This window comes from Lontra canadensis, unplaced genomic scaffold (assembly GCF_010015895.1).
Source record: "Lontra canadensis isolate GAN:19392208 unplaced genomic scaffold, GSC_riverotter_1.0 scaffold25, whole genome shotgun sequence".
In the NCBI taxonomy this organism is placed as follows: Eukaryota; Metazoa; Chordata; class Mammalia; order Carnivora; family Mustelidae; genus Lontra; species Lontra canadensis.
The window spans coordinates 11,843,598-11,862,454 of NW_022631019.1; the positions used below are offsets into that span (position 1 = coordinate 11,843,598).

An 18,857-nucleotide genomic window follows, 5' to 3' on the forward strand; every position below is an offset into this window, starting at 1 on the left:
GAAGACATGGAGTGTCAGGGGCCCATGGAGTTGCTGCCCCATCTGGTTCCACAGACCTGGAAGACATGTCCGTCATGGTCCTGAGGACCCAAGGCCCTGCTGCCCTCTTCGATGACCACAGACTCATCCTCCACACTTCCAGCTATGATGCCAAGTGGGCACGGGTCTTCCACGCCTGCGGTGAGTTCGTGCCCATCCCCTCCCCTGTGCCCACTGCCCCGGGGGCGGGTCTCAGTTTCTCCACCTTGGACTAGAGGGCAGGCTCTGCTCTGGCTTCCAGCCTGCCCTGGGGGCCAAGGAAACATGGTCAGATGGGGAAACTCTGAAACAGGTGGGGCCCAGGCCATGGCCCAGGGTCGTTGGATTAGATACATTAAAATACATTCAGGAGCACCTGGGTGGCTCAGTCAGTTAAGTGCCTGCCCTTAGCTCAGGTCATGATCTCAGGGTCCTGGGATCGAGCCCCAAGTCAGGCTCCCTGCTTAGCGGGGAGTCTGCTTCTCCCTCTCCCTATGCCCCTCCCTGTCAAATAAATAAATAAAATCTTAAATAGACATATTTAAAAATATAATTTAAGCATGTTTGGAAATTCTTATCAAAACTTTCAAACACACAGAAAAGTAGAGAGAACAGCGATGACCCCTGAACGCCAGTCACTCAGATTCAACAATTACCGCTGTTTGCTTCTCTTGCTCTCTCTGTATCATAAAGCCGCTCCCTGACACGATGGCTATTGTCCCTGCAGAATTTAGCATGCATCTCCCCCCAAAACCAATGACAATTGTTCTACAGAGCCACATTATGAGCAAGGACATAAAATCCCTTTTAAAGATACAAATGCAGGCGCCTGGGTGGCTCAGTGGGTTAAGCCGGTGCCTTCGGCACAGGTCATGATCTCAGGGTCCTGGGATCAAGTCCCACATCGGGCTCTCTGCTCAGCAGGGAGCCTGCTTCCCTTCCTCTCTCTCTCTGCCTGCCTCTATGCCTACTTGTGATCTCTCTCTGTCAAATAAATAAATAAAAATCTTTAAAGATACAAATGCATACAAGTAATAAAATGCTCATTTTTGAAAAGCTCAAAGAAGGGGCGCCTGGGTGGTGCAGTGGGGTGGGCTTCTGACTCTTGGTTTTGGCTCCAGTCGTGACCTCAGTGTCCTGAGATCAAGCCCCACGTCCGGCCCCGCGTTCAGTGGGGAGCTTGCTTGTGATTCTCTCTCTCCCTCTGCTCTCTGCCCCTCCCCCCACTCACACACATGGACTCTCTCTAAAATAAATCTTTTTAAAAAATTAAAAAATTTTAAAAGACCAAACAGGACAGAAGCATATAAGGTAAAACATGCTCATCCCTACCCCTAAACCTGACTTTTGAAAATGCGTTCACTGTTAACGATTCTCTATGTGTTCTTCCTGACTTTTCTCTGTAGGCATCAAACGTGCATGCGTGTGTGTGCACGTGTGTGTGTGGTGGACGTTCCTTTCTGAATGAACGCAGCTCTGCCTCAGTCTTTTGCACAGCTGCGTGGTATTCTGGAGCACAGGCGTGCTGTGGCTCACCCGCTCCCCTGAGCCCACGGCGGTTCGCGGTGTTCTGATTTGACCACAACATAGGTTCCTCGAGTGCAGGGGTCTTGCTCACGGCTGTATCCTGAGCCTGGAACCTGGCCTCCTAGGTGCACAGTAGGTGCTCAGTAAATACTTGTTCAATGACTAAACAGCGTGAATACCTTTGTACATGTATTTGTAGCAAAGACACCTAGAAGCGGGATTGTTCATTAGGAGTAGAGGTTCCTTTGCGAGAGGCTGCCGGGCTGTCCTCCAGAAGGTCTGAACAGGCGTCTTAGAAAGGCATGGCCTTTTCACTGGCTCGCCCACACTGGGGATCAAGCATCTTCTCTCCTTCGCTGATGGGAGGGCAGAGATGGGGGCTGCTATCTGGCGTGTGAGGTTGGCCCAGCTCCTCCTGCGTCTGTCGTGCTCTGTGGGCCCACCTAGAGGTCACAGCCGTTCCTCCTGTCCCCTCCCAGGTCCTGAAGACTCGTGCGAGGCCTACAGGCATGTGCTAGGCCAGGACAAGGTGTCCTATGAGGTGCCCCGCTTCCACGGGGATGAGGAGCGCTTCTTTGTGGAGGGCCTCTCATTCCCCGATGCCAGGTTCACGGGGCTCATCTCCTTCCACGTCACCCTGCTGGATGACTCCAATGAGGTGAGGGGTGGCCGGGCCAGAGAGGGTGAGAGAGGGCTCCATCCCCGGGAGAGATGGGCACCAAAGGTGTGGAGGACCCCAGACCTCTTGACCTCCCCCACCCCTGCTGCGGCCCCTCTGGAAATGAGGAGATGCCAGGGGCATCAGCCAGGCCTCTGGACTCCAAGGTCAGTGCTCTTCCCCGTCTGCCCATCTTCTGCTGTAGGATTTCTCCGAGTCCCCGATCTTCACCGACACCGCGGTATTCCGCGTGGCGCCCTGGATTATGACGCCCAGCACCCTGCCGCCGCTGGAGGTGTACGTGTGCCGGTGAGTGTGGGAGGCGGGCGTGGGTGTCCTCCGGAGGCTGGCGGCCCCTCCTGCCTCCACACCTGGCTCGGTCCTGAGTCGTGCTGCCTGGGGTCGTCCACAGTGTGAGGAACAACACGTGTTTCGTGGACGCGGTGGCGGAGCTGGCCAGGAAGGCCGGCTGCAAGCTGACCATCTGCCCGCAGCACGAGAACCGCAATGACCGCTGGATCCAGGTACCGGGGCTGCCGGGCAACGTCCAGCTAGGACGCCATTGGCACCGTGGAGGGAGAGGCTGGCCCATCCTAACTGGGGGCGGGGCTGGGGGGTGGGGTTGCTTGTGGATATCTAGAAGGACCTGGGGGCTGTGACTGTCCTCCCCAGGGCACTCCTTTTTCTTACTATAGACCTAGAGCTCCCTCCCTCTCCCTAGAACTTTCTAGAGACCCAGGCACACACTGACACTGGATTGAACCTGCATTCACCCACAGGATCTGGGCTAGGCACGGGGCTGGCCCTGAATGGGATGGTGGATGTGTGGGACACAATCCCTGTCCTCAGCAGCCCGGCCCTATGGTTCCCCACGGAAGGCGACTTCGTCCTCCAAGGGACGTTTAGCAGTATCTGGAGAAATGGCTGTCACCCTGATGATGCTACTGGCTTCTAGTGGGTAGAGCTCGGGGCTGCTGCTATGTGTCCTACACAGTGAAGGCACAGGGTAGCCCCACAGCAAAGAATTGTCTGGCCCCAAGGGCCATGAGTGCTAAGGCTGAGAAGCCCTAGTGTGGTGAGCTATTGCAATAACCCGTCTCCCCCTGCCCCTGCAATTGAAAATGTCGTAGGGGTGCTGGGCCATCTTTGCCTCCAGGACCAGAGAGGTCAGGATGAAGCTGGGCTAGATGTTGAGAGATCTGAGAAGGAGGCAGACCTATACCTCCTTTGGTCCCCTCAGCCCTGCCCTTGACCAGGTGTGGAGGCCAGAGGTGCTGGCTGATGTCTAGAGATTTGTTTGTCCAACTCAGGCCACCCCGAGCCTCTCTCTGTGGCCACTCTCCCTGATCCAGCATGGGGACAACCCCCAGGGTCACATCCACGTTCTAGTTATTCCCCACCTGTCTTGCTGTGTGACCATAGGTGAGAACACACCGTCTCTGAGCCTCCAGCCCCTCCTCCAGCCAGCAGGTGTCAAGAACCCCTGTCTTCTTCAGCCCAAAGGGCAAAGCTTGCCTGAAACCAAGAACCCGCAAGAACAGTTCTCCCCAAAACGCTCAGTCCCAAATGAGGCTTCGTTGTCCACAGGGTGTCTCTCTCATTCGCAGGACGAGATGGAGCTGGGCTATGTTCAGGCACCACACAAGACCTTCCCGGTGGTCTTTGACTCCCCCAGGAACGGGGAGCTGCAGGACTTCCCTTACAAAAGAATCCTGGTGAGTGGTCGGGGGCCACAGGCTACAGCCTGGCTCGGAGAATAGAGGAACGTTTTCCAAAACCCCACCGGGGTGTAGAGTGTAGGGCACGGTACTGGGGACCACGTTCTTTAGGGACAGGAGCGACCAGATAAAATATGGCAGATGCTTAGTTACGTTCAGATTTCAGGTCAGCGATGAGGAACTTTTGGTATAAGTATGTTCCCAACCGTGCATGGGACATAGTTATATTAAAAATATACTCGTGCTTTATCCGAAATTCAAAGGTAACTGGGCGTCCTATACTTTTTATTTACTGAATTTGGCAGCCCTAGGTAAGGGCGGGGTGAGGCCGTGCCGCTGTTAAGAACACAGGCTTTGGAGGCAGAAGAACCGGGCTCTGTTACTCAGATGCTGTGTGGCCTGGTGTGAGTCACTTCCCCTCTCTGAGCCTCGGTTTCTTCATCAGCAAAAATGATGTGATAGCCCTGGCCTCAAAGGTGTTTCTGAGGCTTCTCTGTCCTGGGCAGAGGGAGCACATAGCGCTGTTAGCTGAGATTAATATTGATAATAAGAACTACTGTGAAGATGGTCCTTGGGGACCAGGACCTTCTAGAAGAGAGAGGGGAGACTCCCTTGATGCTGGGGAGACCATGAGGCCCTTCCAAACCCTGCTGGATCACAGAGGTGGTGGTAGGAGCTCTCGCCTGGGCCTCAATGTTGTTTGAGTTGTTTCTAAGAGATGGCCCAGGGGAGCTCTCCTGTTTTTCTGACTTGAAAGACTGAGGTTCCATCCCCAGCCACTTGGCCCCCAGGAACAAGCTGCTCTAGAACAGCCAGGTACTTGCCCTTGGGCTGTACTTGGCAGGAAGTCTGCTCAGAGGGAAAGGGGCAGGGGCCATAGCCTCAGGCTCCATGTCTAATGGGGAGTTTAGGCAATTGCAGCCCTGTCCACTGTCTCCCTGTGACCACGGAGATAATGTGCTCTAATGTGGCAGCAGGCCCAGAGTGCCTGTGTGTTTCACAACTTTAGCCCCTATGCATGTGTGAAATATTGAATAGGTCAGATCCCTGTCTTTGACTCAGTATTTCCATCCAAAGAATGGACAGACACCCCTGCCCCATCCTGAAGGAGCTCAGAGCCCAGCAAGTTGGCTCAAGCTCTTTCTGGTGACCCCCACCCCAGCCTGACTCAGTTTCCCCTGCCAGGGTCCAGATTTCGGCTATGTGACTCGGGAACCACTAGACAGCTCTGTGAGTGGCCTGGACTCCTTCGGGAACCTGGAGGTCAGCCCCCCAGTGGTGGCCAATGGGAAAGAGTACCCCTTGGGGAGGATCCTCATCGGGGGAAACCTGCCTGGGTGAGAGAGGGGCAGGGAGAGGTGTTCCTTCGGTGGAGGGTGGTGATGGTGGCAGGGGTGGTGGGGGTGAGGGATCATTCCACTCCTGGGAGAGAACCCACGAGGAGTGATAAATTCCTAGTACTAGATGAGGTAGGGGAGGCAGTGGGCTGATGACCGGACACTGTCCATTGACCTTGGTGAATTTTGAGAAGGCCATGGTGAGCAGAGACCTAAGATATCATTCAGTCCAGCCTTTCATTTCACAAGTGAGCCCAGAAAGGGTAAAGTGACCTGGTATAGGTCACACAGAATCCAAAGTTGTGACTAAACTTAGGTCTTCTGTTTCCAAAAGAAATGATATAATAACAGTCTATTAATTAATAGTTCTAAAAGAAAAAGCTTCAAGTCTCAACAGTCCTAGAGCAATTACATTTCAAGAGCTTGTTCATACTATAATGTAAATGACTACCATCAGATATTTTCCTGAGAACAGGAGAAGGAAGGTATAGGACATGAAAGATGAGATGTCGTAATACACACACACACACACACACACACACACACACAGAATAATAGATTATTTGTTGTTCAACATGTGACACGGAGATACTGATGCAAAAGAAAAGGAATTATATGGTGATGGTTTTTTGTTGTGGAATAGACCAGGGCATTGAGCCATCCAAATTCAACAAAGCAGTTAGGACAAACTTGCAGTCAAATAACAGGTGAATCAAAAGGCTTTGGAGGGACTCACTGCCCTCAACTTGCGATCCCACAGAAAGAGGAAGTTCAAGGTGTCTGGGTGACTCAGTCAGTTAAGCGTTCAACTCTTGATCTCAGCTCAGGTCTTAATCTCAGGGTCCTGAGTTCAAGCCCTACCTTGGGCTTCAACCGGATGTGGATCCTATTTAAAAAAAGACAAAAAAGAAAGAGGAAATTTGGGCCGTGCCATTAGATACTTATGTGGAAGTCCAAAGAATAATGGGGGTTAAGTTCACGAGCGTAAAATGCTAGGGCTCTGTGTTCCTTGGGGTGATCTTGTCCACCTCTCTCCCCACTGATGAACAGAAGGTGAGGCCAGAGCAAGAGAGACACAAGTTAAACTCCCAGAAGAGCCGCCTGGCCCCAGGGGATGGAATAGGATGGTGAATGTCTCCAGGAGCCAGTGAAGATGGGTCGGAGGGCGGCTCTGAGCGTTTGCTGGGATGGCAAGACCTGGGGGTCACCGACTGGGTGGGGTCAAGCCGTCCTGCCTCCAACTGTTCAAGAGCTCAGCCTGAGCAGAATTTAAAGGACGCAGTGCATGTTTTTTGTTTAAAAAAATTGGATATTGCGGAAACACAAACTTTGTCATTCCATTTCTGCACAGACATTTTTAAGCTAAGCAATGTTTTTGACCCCTCGGGCCCCAGGTCCAGCGGCCGTCGGGTCACCCAGGTGGTGCGGGACTTCCTCTATGCGCAGCGGGTACAGCCCCCCGTGGAGCTCTTTGTGGACTGGTTGGCCGTGGGCCACGTGGATGAGTTTCTGAGCTTCGTCCCTGCCCCCGATGAGAAGGTAAGGACAGTGGTGACCTGCCTGTCCCTGGTGCCTGGGTCAGAGGATGAGCTCCAGGGGGCCGGGCTGAGTCCGGGGAACTCAGGCGGTTCTGTCCTCTCCACACAGGGCTTCCGGATGCTCCTGGCCAGCCCTAGCGCCTGCTTCAAGCTCTTCCAGGAAAAGCAGAAGTGGGGCCATGGCGGGGCCCTCCTGTTCCAAGGGGTTGTTGGTGGGTACCCACGCTGTGCCCCTCATCCCAGGCTTCCCGCCCCCTCCCCTATCTAAAGCAGGACACGTCATGGCTTGAAAGACAGATGGCCAAGTCTATCCAGCAGGGTGGTCCCCCCAAAGAGCCTCACTGTTGCTGCATGCCTTGTCCCCACCGGCCCCTGCTGCCTGCGGCTAGGGGCAGGGACATGGCGAGCCGCGTGGGCCTGTGACCAGTGTCATCAGACAACGCCCTCTCCTTAGAAGGTTTGAGGCTCTGCCGTCACTGTCTTGAAGTTCTTAACCATCTGAGCTTCGTGAGTGAAACCTCTTGCTGCCTCCCAGGGGTGAGATCCCTTCTGTAACCCCCGAATCCCTGAAGCCTTAGCCATGGGCAGTGGGAGCTGGTGGGGCCTCCCCTCTCTGCCTCCCCTTCTCAAACCCTTCCCCGCTGTGGCGGTTGTTGTAGCAGGAGCCTGGGCTTGGGGAGGCCTGGGTACATGGGCCCCTCGGCATCCCCAGGGGTGGGGGGTGGGTCCTGGCATTAACTGTCCCTGTCGTGGACTGGCAGTGCCCCAGGTCATGGGGTGGGCACCTCGCAAGGGGTGAGCCTCTTGTCCACCCCCGAGCAAGGGAGCTAGCACACCCCTGTGCGGATTCTGCCTGTTTACCGTGGCTCGGGGGAAGGGGAGACATCTGGCCTGATGTGGGTCCTGTGGCTCATGGGCTGGGATGCCAGGCAGCCGGTGGGCTGTGCACACGCGCCAAGTTTCAGCTGGGGCTCCCAGCCCTGCGGGCGTCTGTGCTCACCAAGTGGGTGTCCTGTGACCAAGGGAGCATGACGTCAAAGAGCAAGTAAAAAACCAACATGACAGGGTGGGAGAGAGACCCTGGAGGAAAGAAAAGTCCTTTTATTTTTATATGTTTATTGAAACTTTTTTTCCTGTTCTTTGAACAATGGGTCCCACATTCTCATTTTGCTTGGAAAGAATTCTGAGAGCCATTGCTGGCTGGGGCTGGGGGCGGTGCGCCTGCTTGCTGGGATGCTCATTCCCATCCCCACCAAAAGTGTGTGAATCAGAGAGGACTGGTCCCCTCCGACAGGGACCCTGGTGGTCTCAGAGCAAAAATCTTTGGCTGAGGGCACTATAGCTTTTCTTGGCCTCATGGGAGATAAAGAATTTCCTGGACCAAACCTCCAAGGGAAAAGCTTGTGTAGAATTCAGAAGCTCTCAGTAGAACTTTGCAGTTCCTTTCTCCCTGCTTACGATCCTCACCCCATTCCCAAGGCCACCCTGGAACCCCAGGTGTAAAGTGGAAGAAACACAGTCTTCCCAGCCCCTTTGTTCCCATAAGGATCATGGCTAAATACCTTTGGGTCCAGAGCAAACCTGAAAAAGCCTCAAATCCAGAAGTTACGGATCAGGTGGAGGGAAAGCCATCATCACCTTTCCTGGAAGGACCACATCCTCGGTGAACAAGACCCAGGAACAGGCTGAGTGGGTTTCCCAGCCGTCCAGCTGGGAAGGAGAATGTGGGAATTCATGGCCATCAGGCCACATGAAGCCACTGTGCCCCAGGAGACCAGCATATCTCACTGGCCACACTGTGTGCCAGACCCCCACTTACTATCCCCTCTCCCTATAGACCCAAGAGCACGGGAAAGTCAAGGGAGTCACTGGCCCAAAGGGCTCAGCAGGAACACAATGGAGCTGGGACTGGACCCCAGCTGGTGGACCCCAGCTGGGGCGGAGGGGATGCTGAGCCTGCAGACGGGCACATGGGTCCAGGGGGCCCTGTCTTTCCCCTTGGTCAAGGTTTGCTGCCTTTTGTGAGCACTGGGCTGGGGTTTGAATCACAAGCCCCCTGTTTCTTAGCTGTAAGCTCCTGGGTGAGTCTTTTTGCTTCCCTGACCTGAAGGTGCCCATCTGTAAAGAAGGTGACAATGCACACCTTGTGGGGTTACAGGGAAGCTAAATGAGGTGTCAAATGTGGAGAACTGAATCCAGGGCCTGCCCGTGCTAAGAGCTCGCTGGCAGCTGGGATTGTGAGCCTAACCTCCCCTTCCCCGCCCAGCCCATCAGGGAGACTCCAAGGAGACTCTTGGCCACGAGTTCCCCTCGTGGAGGGCAGGGACAGGGCCCATCAGGGCTGATGGACAGGTGGATGACCCAGCCCCACTACCATGGCCAGCGGGAAAGAAGAGGGATCAGCACCCAGTGCCCTAGAAGGGGCGGACGTTTCCGGTGAAAGGCATCCCCACTTCCGGCGTACTCAAATAGAGCTCTAAGTTCTGTGGCACTCAGCCACCTATCCGTCCCTCCCACCCCCAGGCCAGGCCGAGCTCTGCTGGGTGGTGTCTACCCCATGTCCAGAAAGGCCAGAGAGCTACTGACTCGCAAGACCAGTAGCTGTGAACTTGACCTCTGCCTGGCTGCCTCCCAGAGCCAGTGACCCTCAACTCTGGCATCGTTCCTGCCCCTCCTCTAACATCTCTCTCTCCCTCTCAGGGGATGAGCCAGTCAAGACCGTCTCCATCAACCAGGTTCTCTCCAATGCAAACCTTATCAGCTTCAATAAGTTCGTGCAGGTACAGGGCTGTGAGGAGAAGGTGGGCATGGCTGGGGACAGCAAAGGGGACAGAGTCTGAGGCTCAGGGTCCATGAAAGCCCAGGCTAGAACTGGCCCAGACAGAGGGGCTCCCACCCCTCCTCTGATCCAGGAGAAATGGGGGGTAAGCCGTGTGCATGTGAGGAGGACACGCATCCAGGCAGAGGGAAGGGCACAGACGATAGCCCTGAGGTAGAACGAAAGGGCATGGGATATTTGAGGATGAGCCAGGGGGTTCTGGGGAGATGAGGGGAGGCTGGGTCATCGAACAATGGAGGGTATTGCAAGGACGTTGACATTTGAGGCCACCAGGGCATTTGGGCAGAGGAGGGTCCTGATTGGACTTTTGCTTTGAAAGGATCGCTCTGTGGCTGTGTTGAGAACATATCAATATTTCATAGCAGGGGGTGGGGGTAGTGACATTAGGTCCCAGCAAGAAACACACGGGACCTCAAGCTGGAAAACTGGAATAGTTTAATCAGGGAATATTTATTTATTTATTTAAAGATTGTATTTATTTATTTGACACAGAGAGAGAGAGAGATCACAAGTAGGCAGAGAGAGAAAGAGAGAGCGGGGGAAGCAGGCTCCCCGCTGAGCAGAGAGCCTGATGCGGGGCTCGATCCCAGGACCCCGAGATCATGACCTAAGCCGAAGGCAGAGGCTTAATCCACTGAGCCGCCCGGGTGACCCGTTAAAGATTTTATTTATTTGAGAGAGAGAGAGAATGAGAGAGAGAGAGAGAGAGTGAGCATGAGAAGGGGGAAGGTTAGAGGGAGAAGCAGACTCCCTGCTGATCAGCGAGGCGGATTTGGGACTCGATCCCAGGACTCCAGGATCATGACCTGAGCCGAAGGCAGTTGCCCAACCAACTGAGCCACCCAGGCGTCCCATAATCAGGGAATATTTATAAAGGTGCAGGCAGAATCTGAGGAAATCAACAGGAGACTGTGTAATATTCCCAGGTTAGAGAGAGGGGAGCTGTCACTACCCCTAGACCTGATGGCATTAGGGAGGGAACGTGCTGCTGGAACCTGGAGAGGTCACCATGAAAAGAGGGCTTGGAGATAGGACCTGTGACTTTCCTGGCCAGCCCACAGTGACTTGGCTGTGAAGGAGCTTCAGGAACAAATACCCCAACAGCATTCTGCTACCCACCCCCTGCCTCCTATCAGTGCCCCATCGGCAGCATCTAGCCAGAAGCCAGTGGGCACAGGAGCCCCCAATTCCAAGCACTAGGCTTCCAAGCCGCAGAGCAGAGGAGAAGACCATACCATAGGTTCAGAAGGGCAAACAGAATACCCAGCATGCTGTCATCTAAGAAGGAAATGCTAAGACAGGGTTAAGCATTCAGGAATCCTGTTAGGGACAGTGCCTGGGAACCAAGGACAAGGAAACCTGTCCTGAGGGGAAGGCATTTTCACAGTGGAGCCTTAGGAGGTCAAGGGTAAACTCAGGCTGTCATGGGGAGCCAGTGAAAGTTTTTGATCAGGAGGGACAACACCTTGCAGCTAAGGTGAGGGGATTAAGCCTGTGGGTGCTGGGCCCTGGCAAGCCGGGTTCAAATTCCAGCCCTACCACCCACTAGGCATGTGACCTTGAGGGAGACGCTTGGCCTCCCTCTGCCACAGTGTCTCCATATATAGAGTGGAGAAGATTAAAGGAGTCAGCGCGTGTAAACACTTGAGATGAGTGAAAGTTAAAGGCACCTGAACTCATGCCTTACTTCACTCCAGGGAAACTGAGGCCCAGAAGAGAAGGGGCTAGAAGGCAGAGCTCCAGACTCCCCCAGTCAGGTGCTCATGCCCCATCAGGGAAGTTGTTAGGAAGAGGAAGGGAGCTGGAGGGAGCTGGGAGACCAGACCTTCTGTGGGTGAGGGGGTAGGAAGCCTGAGGGAAGCATCCTGTAGGGCCATGCAGTCTCAGACAGGTTCAGCAAGGTGGGGCCCTGGTGGGGGGCAGTCCGCAAGCCAAGATGGCCATGGGTCTGCCTTATTACCCTTGTTGCACTCAGCATTGGCCATTAACAGCTGGTGGGAGGTGTGGCCGTGGGATTTCAGAGCTGGAGCCAGGCATCGAGGCTCTTGGTCAAGTCTACCCCACCCCCCAGCTGGAGATCCACGAGGAACATAATGAGGTCTGCCACAGGGTATGGAAGCAGAAGAAGCAGGGTGACTGGTTCAGGCTAGGTGGGGGCTGGCTGTCCACCAGGTGGGAGCAGTGGAGGTGGTGGAAAGAGGTCAGACTGGGGGTATATTTTAGAGGTAGAGCCTACGGCACTTGCTGAAGATGGGTATGAGGTAAGGGGGAAGGAAGCACTGGAGGGATAGCAAGGCTTTCGGCTCAAGCAGCTGGTGGCCTTTATGGAGCTGAAGGACACTGGCGGGGGTAGGGGTGACGTGTGTAGAAATGAAGAGTGTGTCTTTGGACATGTTTTATCTAATGTGCCAATTAGCCATCCACTGAAGGTGCCCAGTGGTGGTTGTATGTGCAAATCTGAGATCAGGAAAGAGGGTGGGCTCTCTATGCAGTTAGGAAGTAGAAATGTGGGAGTTGTCTGTGTGTAGATGATGTCTTAAACCATAAGACTGAAGGATCTGAAGAAGGGAAGAGGGCTAAAGATGGAACATTCTGGAACACTCACAAAAAGAGAATGCTGTGGAACACTCTGGAACTAGCCCAGCTAGTAGGATAGGACTGTGAGAAGTGGGACCCAGAACAGGTGTATTTTGACAAAGGGACACAGAGGTAAGGTTTGTGTGGAGAGTTTAGCCCATGGGTATATGGGCAGCCTGTCTCCTTAACCAGACAGGACCTCTTGGGTCCCCACAAAACTCGCTGATAAGGTCTCTCCAACTCTACCCACCCCCCTAGAGCTGCATCGACTGGAACCGGGAGGTACTGAAGCGGGAGCTGGGCCTGACAGAGCGGGACATCATCGACATCCCCCAGCTCTTCAAGACCGAGAGGAGAAAGGCGGTGGCCTTCTTCCCTGACTTGGTGAGGCCACCATTCGTGAGTTAAACCTGTTTCATCAAGTCAGGCTCCAAGCTTTTGCTCCCCAGAAGGGCAAGATGTTTGGTCACTGCCATGTGTGGGATTGTGGGGGCTGGTGGGGGTGGCAGAGAGAATCAGGGGTCCCAGGATGGCCAGCAGATGGATGTCTAGTTGGCTGACTGTCCTGGTCACTACAGAAGGCTCACTGGCCAAGCCCCTTGCTCAAGGACCATCAGGCAACGGCCCTTCCCTTCACCCAGGGACCCACCTGATATTCATGGAGGGAATCAATGATCGCATGAGGTTACGTGTGCATAGCACTCAGTATCAGCTAGGAGCTCAGACACCCCCTGTGTCCCCTCTGTCCCAGTTTATAGCTGTTCCCCCAACACCCATATATTTAGGATACACTGTCAGAGAAACGATTAAGGTTGCTCCCTGCTTTCAGGGAGTTTCCAGTCTAATCTACTGCTAGGAAACTCTCCTCACCTCCCTTAGGGTGTGTCCCACTCAAGGATATCTTTTGTATAATGTCATGTGCCAGTTGAGAGGTGGAACAAAGCAATTCCAGCCTGAGAGGTAGGCCTGGAGATCCAAGAAGGCTTCTTGGGGGAAATGACCTTTGGTTGAGGCGGGAGCGCTTTGCCTCTGGAACACCAGGACTGCTGGGGCTCCACCCCATGGGTTCTGATTCAGCAGGGGGCGCTGAGGCTGCTCTCCGAGGACCACACTTGGAGTAGCACTACTATAGATGACCCAACTCTCCACCCCTTCCCTCCTTTCCCCTCCTCCAGCCCCCCTTCACCTCCACCCCACAGAGGAACTCAACTCGCCCACCATCAGAGCCTTACAGAGAGCCTGTCCACACCACCATTGCTTCATCCCCCATTTCCCTTCCCCTTTCTGGTTAACCTCATGCCCTCCTCCATTTCCCCATTTGCAAAACTCAGTTTCCCCTCCTTTTATCATCCCCTTCCTTCCTGCATGTTTAAGGCGGATCTGCATTTACGTAAATGCCTCCAGCCTTTGCAGGAAACAGGGCCACCCCAGCCAGCCTTAGCCAAAGCAGGAGGTTTAGTGTAGCATCACCACACAGAGACACAGACACGGGCAACGACCCACTGGACCGACCCACTTTGTCAACTTCAAATACCACAGAGAGAGAGAGAGAGAGAGAATCTGATTGATCCAGCCTGGGTCAGATGTCTTCCCTGGTCCAATCAGCTACAACCTAGGAAGTTGCGATTCTGGCCCACAAACATGGCAGCCACCATAGTCCGCCCGTAAGGAAGGATGTCCCCGGAGAAATGAGCTGTCCCTGGGAGCTCCGTGGTTGTTCCCGTGGGATGGCACATCTGGCTAGAGTCTCAGCAGCCCGGGTGCCTCTCCCACTGCGTGCAAGTATAAAGACCTCTGCTCAGGGCTGCCCGCAAGACAGGCGCCAGGTCCTGCCAGGTGTGGTGCAGGTGTCGAGGCGGAGCTGATGACGAGGTGCTACCCCTGAGCTGGGACCCCGCTCCTTTGCAGGTGAACATGCTGGTGCTGGGCAAGCACCTGGGCATCCCCAAGCCCTTCGGACCCATCATCAACGGCCACTGCTGCCTGGAGGAGAAGGTACGCACCCTGCTCGAGCCGCTGGGCCTGCATTGCACCTTCATCGACGACTTCACCCCGTACCACATGCTGCACGGGGAGGTCCACTGTGGCACCAACGTGCGCCGGCAGCCCTTCTCCTTCAAGTGGTGGAATATGGTGCCCTGAGCCGATCCCCCGCACCCCTATCCTCTGCCCCTGGGGCAGGACATCAGCCGGCCCTGAACAAAAAGCATCAAGAGACCCCAGTGTTCCAGATAGCACCCTGAGGGTGACTGTCTTTCTCAGAAGCCTTTTCCCTTGAAGTGTTCACACCTCACCACTGGCAACCCATTTGGTTCTTAAACTTGATTCTTGTTGGCCTCCCAAGAAGAAAGCCCTCACTTCTTGTGGCCTCTCATGAGGATCGACATGACCCATGGGGATTCCTCCAAGCCCTCTCCTCCCCATCCCCAAATCCTCTGTTTGGGTTCAAATTTACTCTGGGGTCTAGAAATATCCATGTGTCTGATTTGCCCTCTTGTCCTGTGTGTCCTAATGGAGGAAGGACCCACAATTCTGCTTGGGTCCAATTGCCTCTCACTCTGCAGGGGAACACCTTAAAGTCAGATCCCTCCACCCAGAAGAGAGTCTACCCATAGCTTCCCACAAAGGGAAGGAGGTGGGGTCCTTGTAGATAAGGTTGGATCACCAGTCTATCTGTCAAGCTTCTGAACAGATGCTGAGCTCTCTACCCAACCCAGTGCCCAGCAGGAGCTTTTGCACAGTTGGTCCTTTCTAGATGTGTGTTGAAGGAATGACTGTTGGCCCTTAGCCTTATAAATGCCCCATCATCTGACATTCAGAAATCTGGCTTTGTCCAAAAACCTCCAGGAATTTCCTGGAGATGAAACTATGTGGGAAATTCTTGGATTTTAAGAAGGCTATGGGTGCAAGGGGGAGAGAGGTCCTTCATAACGCTTAAGATGCTTCCCTGGCCCCAGACCGCTCTCTGCAGGAGGGCAGAATCAGTACTAGGCTTTGGTTTGCCCTCTGGTCATCCATCTCATGTCCTGCTGTGCCTCAGGAGAGGGGCCCAGATGGGCAGATCCACCGAGACAGCTCACAGTGGGCCAGCTCTGGGAATGACCTGCCCTGAGGGCCAGGGGAGGGGGTGAGGGGTGGGAGGGTTCCTCCAGATGTGTGCCAGATCCATATGTGTTCTGTATGCATCTAGCTGGGTTTCTATCACTGGCTAATAAAGCTACAGCAACACGAACGGTTTGGGTCTACTTCTGGCCCTTTTTTGGGATTAGAATGTAATAGAATGGAGAGATTGTTTGTAGCTGAGGCATAGGCTTGCCTGGCCCATGAAGAATTGGGGGAGACAGGTCTATGTTTTGGTAAGATGGGGAGGTGGTTCCGCATTGACCACAGGAAGAGTGAGTGCTACTGTGGACAGTTACAGTGATTTAGCCACATGCATGCAAGCCTGGGGGTCAAGGGTCAGGCCTCCAGGGCCAAGTGAGCGAGGCAGGGGGAGGGTCTGAGCTGTGGCCGGAAGGTTGCATCGTGAGTGTGGCAATGGGGGAAGCCGGGGTGCATGGAGCATGGGGCGCCTGCTGTGTATGTGTCTCAGCATCCTCCTTCCTGCCCATGTGAGGCCACGGGTGCCCCAGAAAAGGCCAGGTGGGCTTTGCTTGAGAGCCTCAGGAAATCACGCCCCCTGCTCGGTGTCCGTCTGACCCCCTACCAGGGTGCAAAACGGAAACACACTCAGGCTGGCTCCAGGACGGGTCACTTCCCAGTGGTTAGAGAAGGTGCTGCAGCTTCTCACCCAAACCCCTTCCTCACCATGATTTACTTAGATTCTCTGGACCAAAACAAACTGAGTGCTGCTGGAGGGGTGGGGAAGGGATGGGGTGGCTGGGTGATGGACAATGGGGAGGGTATGTGCTATGGTGAGCGCTGTGAATTGTGTAAGACTGATGATTCACAGACTTGTACCCTGGAAACAAATACATTATATGTTAATAGAAAAAAAATAATGAATAAACTTTGCCAAAAGTTTAAAAAAAAAAAAAGTTTCTCTGGACTGGACTCTCAGTACCCCTATGTGGCCAGATGTTAACAGAATAAGCCCACCTCCAAGGGAAGATGGTCCAAATACCGATGCTGAGAAAATCCCTTTTTTTTTTCTTTGAAAATCCAATTTTTTGAAAGGGTTTGCGGTGGGGAATGTGACTTTCTAGAAGTCAAGTGCTGAAAAATCAAGAGTACTAGGATGAGTTTGCAAGCAGGCTTTTCCCACCCGCTCCGCCCATGCCTTCCCAACAGAACCCTAGAACCCGACAGAAAGCCCTGGAAACTTCTTGCTTCTCCAGTTCACCTCCCATGCTTTAGGCTGGTGTGGGTGGTACCACTGAGTAGCCCCAGGCACCTGACCCCCATGCAGAGAGGAAGCAAGACAAGCTCTCATTTGGGCCGCCACCCGCGGCACTCACCTGTCCACACGGGGAAAGATAGAGCTCCACACGGGGAAAGATAGAGCTGCCGTATCTGTTGTGCACTACTGCTGTGCGGAGTCACCAGAAACGTAGTGGCTTAAAACAACACAGATTTATTATCTTACAGTCTAGAGATCTGAGGTGTGAAATGGGTCTCACTAGGCTAACGTCAAGGTGTCAGCAGAGCTGTTTCTTCTAAAGGCATTAGGGGAGAATCTGTTCTCTTGCCTTTCCAGCTTCTAGAAGCTGCCCGCATTTCTTGGCCTGTAACATCATCTTCCTCCATCTTCAGAGCCAGTGATGTGGGCTCTCCAGCTGTTTCTCTGATTCCTCTGCCTGCCTCTTCCACTTATAAGGACCTTCGTGATTACACTGGGCCCACCTGGATGAGCCAGGCTAAGTGGCCATCTCCAGGTCAGCTGATTCATAACCTCAATTCCACCTGCAACCTTGATTCCCCTGGTCCACGTGAGGGAACATAGTCACAGTCTCTGGGGATTAGGATACAGACATCTTTGCGGGGTGGAGGGAGCATTCTTCTGCCTCCCGCGGCCTGCCAGGCTCCCCGACTGGGCTTTCTGGTCTCCACGAGTTGTAGCACACATGTCCCCTCTGAAATCCAGCTCAGCTCCTCAATGAGTATCAACAGGGTCATCAGGAGAAAGATGTCATTGGTGGACCCTCCCTCCAGGACTGGTATTTGGTCCCGAACCCCTGGTGACGCGAGGCTGAGACCTGGGATCCCATGAGTTCAGGTTGGTGGCTCTTAAGGGCACTGGGGGTTGCGTCATCAAACCTGAGTCCCAGGGCCCTTGGGTGCTGGTTCTCCCCCTGGAGACCCGCAGGAGGACCAGGATGAGGGCTGTGTTCTAGTGGGGGAAGCCCCGCTCCTGCACAATGCACTACGATTTCTCTGATGGAGGTCAGCCTTGACCCTGGAAAGGTTAGGATGGGTGTCTGGGGGAGGCTGAAGGTGGCAGCTCGGCTGGGCCTGTTATTTAAATCCCAGTGGAAGCTTTTCTGGCAACCTTATGAATTCTTCATTCATTCAAAATCTATTCAACAAGCATCTGCTGTTTGCCGGCAAAATCTCTAACCTCGGTTTCTCCCTAGGGAGATAGCAAGTAAAGAGACCTAGATCACTGGATCAGTAGAGGTGTGGAGTGTGGGGTGAGTGACAAGGAGGCCCGTTTTCCCAGAGCCCTACCATGCCCACCTTGGAGTGCAGTGCCCCTTACCCTTTCCCACTCCTCAGGGTCTGACTTAGGGGTGGGCAGAATGGAGTAGAACGTCCGCACACCACAGCCCCTGGGCAAAGCAGCACAGTACAGTGGGAAGGCCATGTGCCTCGGAGACAGACAGTCGGATGCTGAACTGGTACTTTGCTCTGAACCTCTCTGGGTCTCTTTTCTCCTCTGTGAAATGGGCGTCATAATCGTGCCCGCCTCACCAAGTTTACGCCTGGCTTCCGTGAGACTCTCCGTGGGGCAGAGCCTGGCACATACTGCGTGCTCAGTAAATGTTGCCTGTTGTTGGACAGGCTCCCTGGGCTGTCCTCCAGCCACTGCTGTGTAGCGAGCCCCTCATCCTGCCTTCTACCAGGGGGCAGAGACCCTCTCAGGCGCAGAGGTCAGACATGGGAGGGAGGGTAGGGAAGGTGTTCCAGGCAACTCTCAGAGGAAATCCTGCTGGTCTCAGCTGCTTGAGACCGACCCAGGAGGAGGCTCCGACCCAGACGGGGAGCAAGGGCCCGTCTTTCCTGTGCAGACCGACAGCTCTGGGTGACACCAGGCCTGCCGGACTCATGCTTCATTCCCAGTAGGGATAAGCAGCTGCAGGGCCTGGGCAGGCACTCGGTGAACTCTGTGGTCTCCTGCACCTTTGTCTGCAGCCCTGGAGGGTGGAGTGTCAGGCTGGGGCAGCTGGGGCTCCAGCTGGTCGACAGGACCGTCAGTGGGAGCCACTGTTCCCCACCAAATCAGCATCCTGCCTCGTCTCCCCCAGCCCGATGGCGGTGAGTGTGGCCCACGTGCCAGCACACACCAGACACCTGCCATGCCTCCTCTCATTTGCCCTTGACAGTGGGCTAACAGTCAGTACTGTGGTTACCATCACTTTATCGTCAAGGAAACTGAGGCACAGGGTAATAAAGGAACTTGCCTGGGTCCCAGAGCCATTAAGTGGG

General features: G+C 54.3%; 1 protein-coding gene across 1 annotated transcript in view; it reads left to right on the forward strand.

Annotated features, from left to right (window-relative positions):
• The window catches only part of PADI3 (peptidyl arginine deiminase 3), a 28,264-nt gene extending 13,803 nt beyond the window's left edge, over positions 1 to 14,461 (forward strand). Inside the window, exons 6-16 of the mRNA XM_032863561.1 lie at positions 55 to 180; positions 2,025 to 2,203; positions 2,409 to 2,512; positions 2,616 to 2,727; positions 3,811 to 3,918; positions 5,107 to 5,258; positions 6,653 to 6,797; positions 6,906 to 7,008; positions 9,497 to 9,576; positions 12,471 to 12,596; positions 14,121 to 14,461. Coding sequence (XP_032719452.1) covers positions 55 to 180; positions 2,025 to 2,203; positions 2,409 to 2,512; positions 2,616 to 2,727; positions 3,811 to 3,918; positions 5,107 to 5,258; positions 6,653 to 6,797; positions 6,906 to 7,008; positions 9,497 to 9,576; positions 12,471 to 12,596; positions 14,121 to 14,354 — 1,469 coding nt within the window. The 3' untranslated portion in view covers positions 14,355 to 14,461. The remainder of the gene's footprint in view (positions 1 to 54; positions 181 to 2,024; positions 2,204 to 2,408; positions 2,513 to 2,615; positions 2,728 to 3,810; positions 3,919 to 5,106; positions 5,259 to 6,652; positions 6,798 to 6,905; positions 7,009 to 9,496; positions 9,577 to 12,470; positions 12,597 to 14,120) is intronic.
• Positions 14,462 to 18,857: the final 4,396 nt, after the last annotated feature.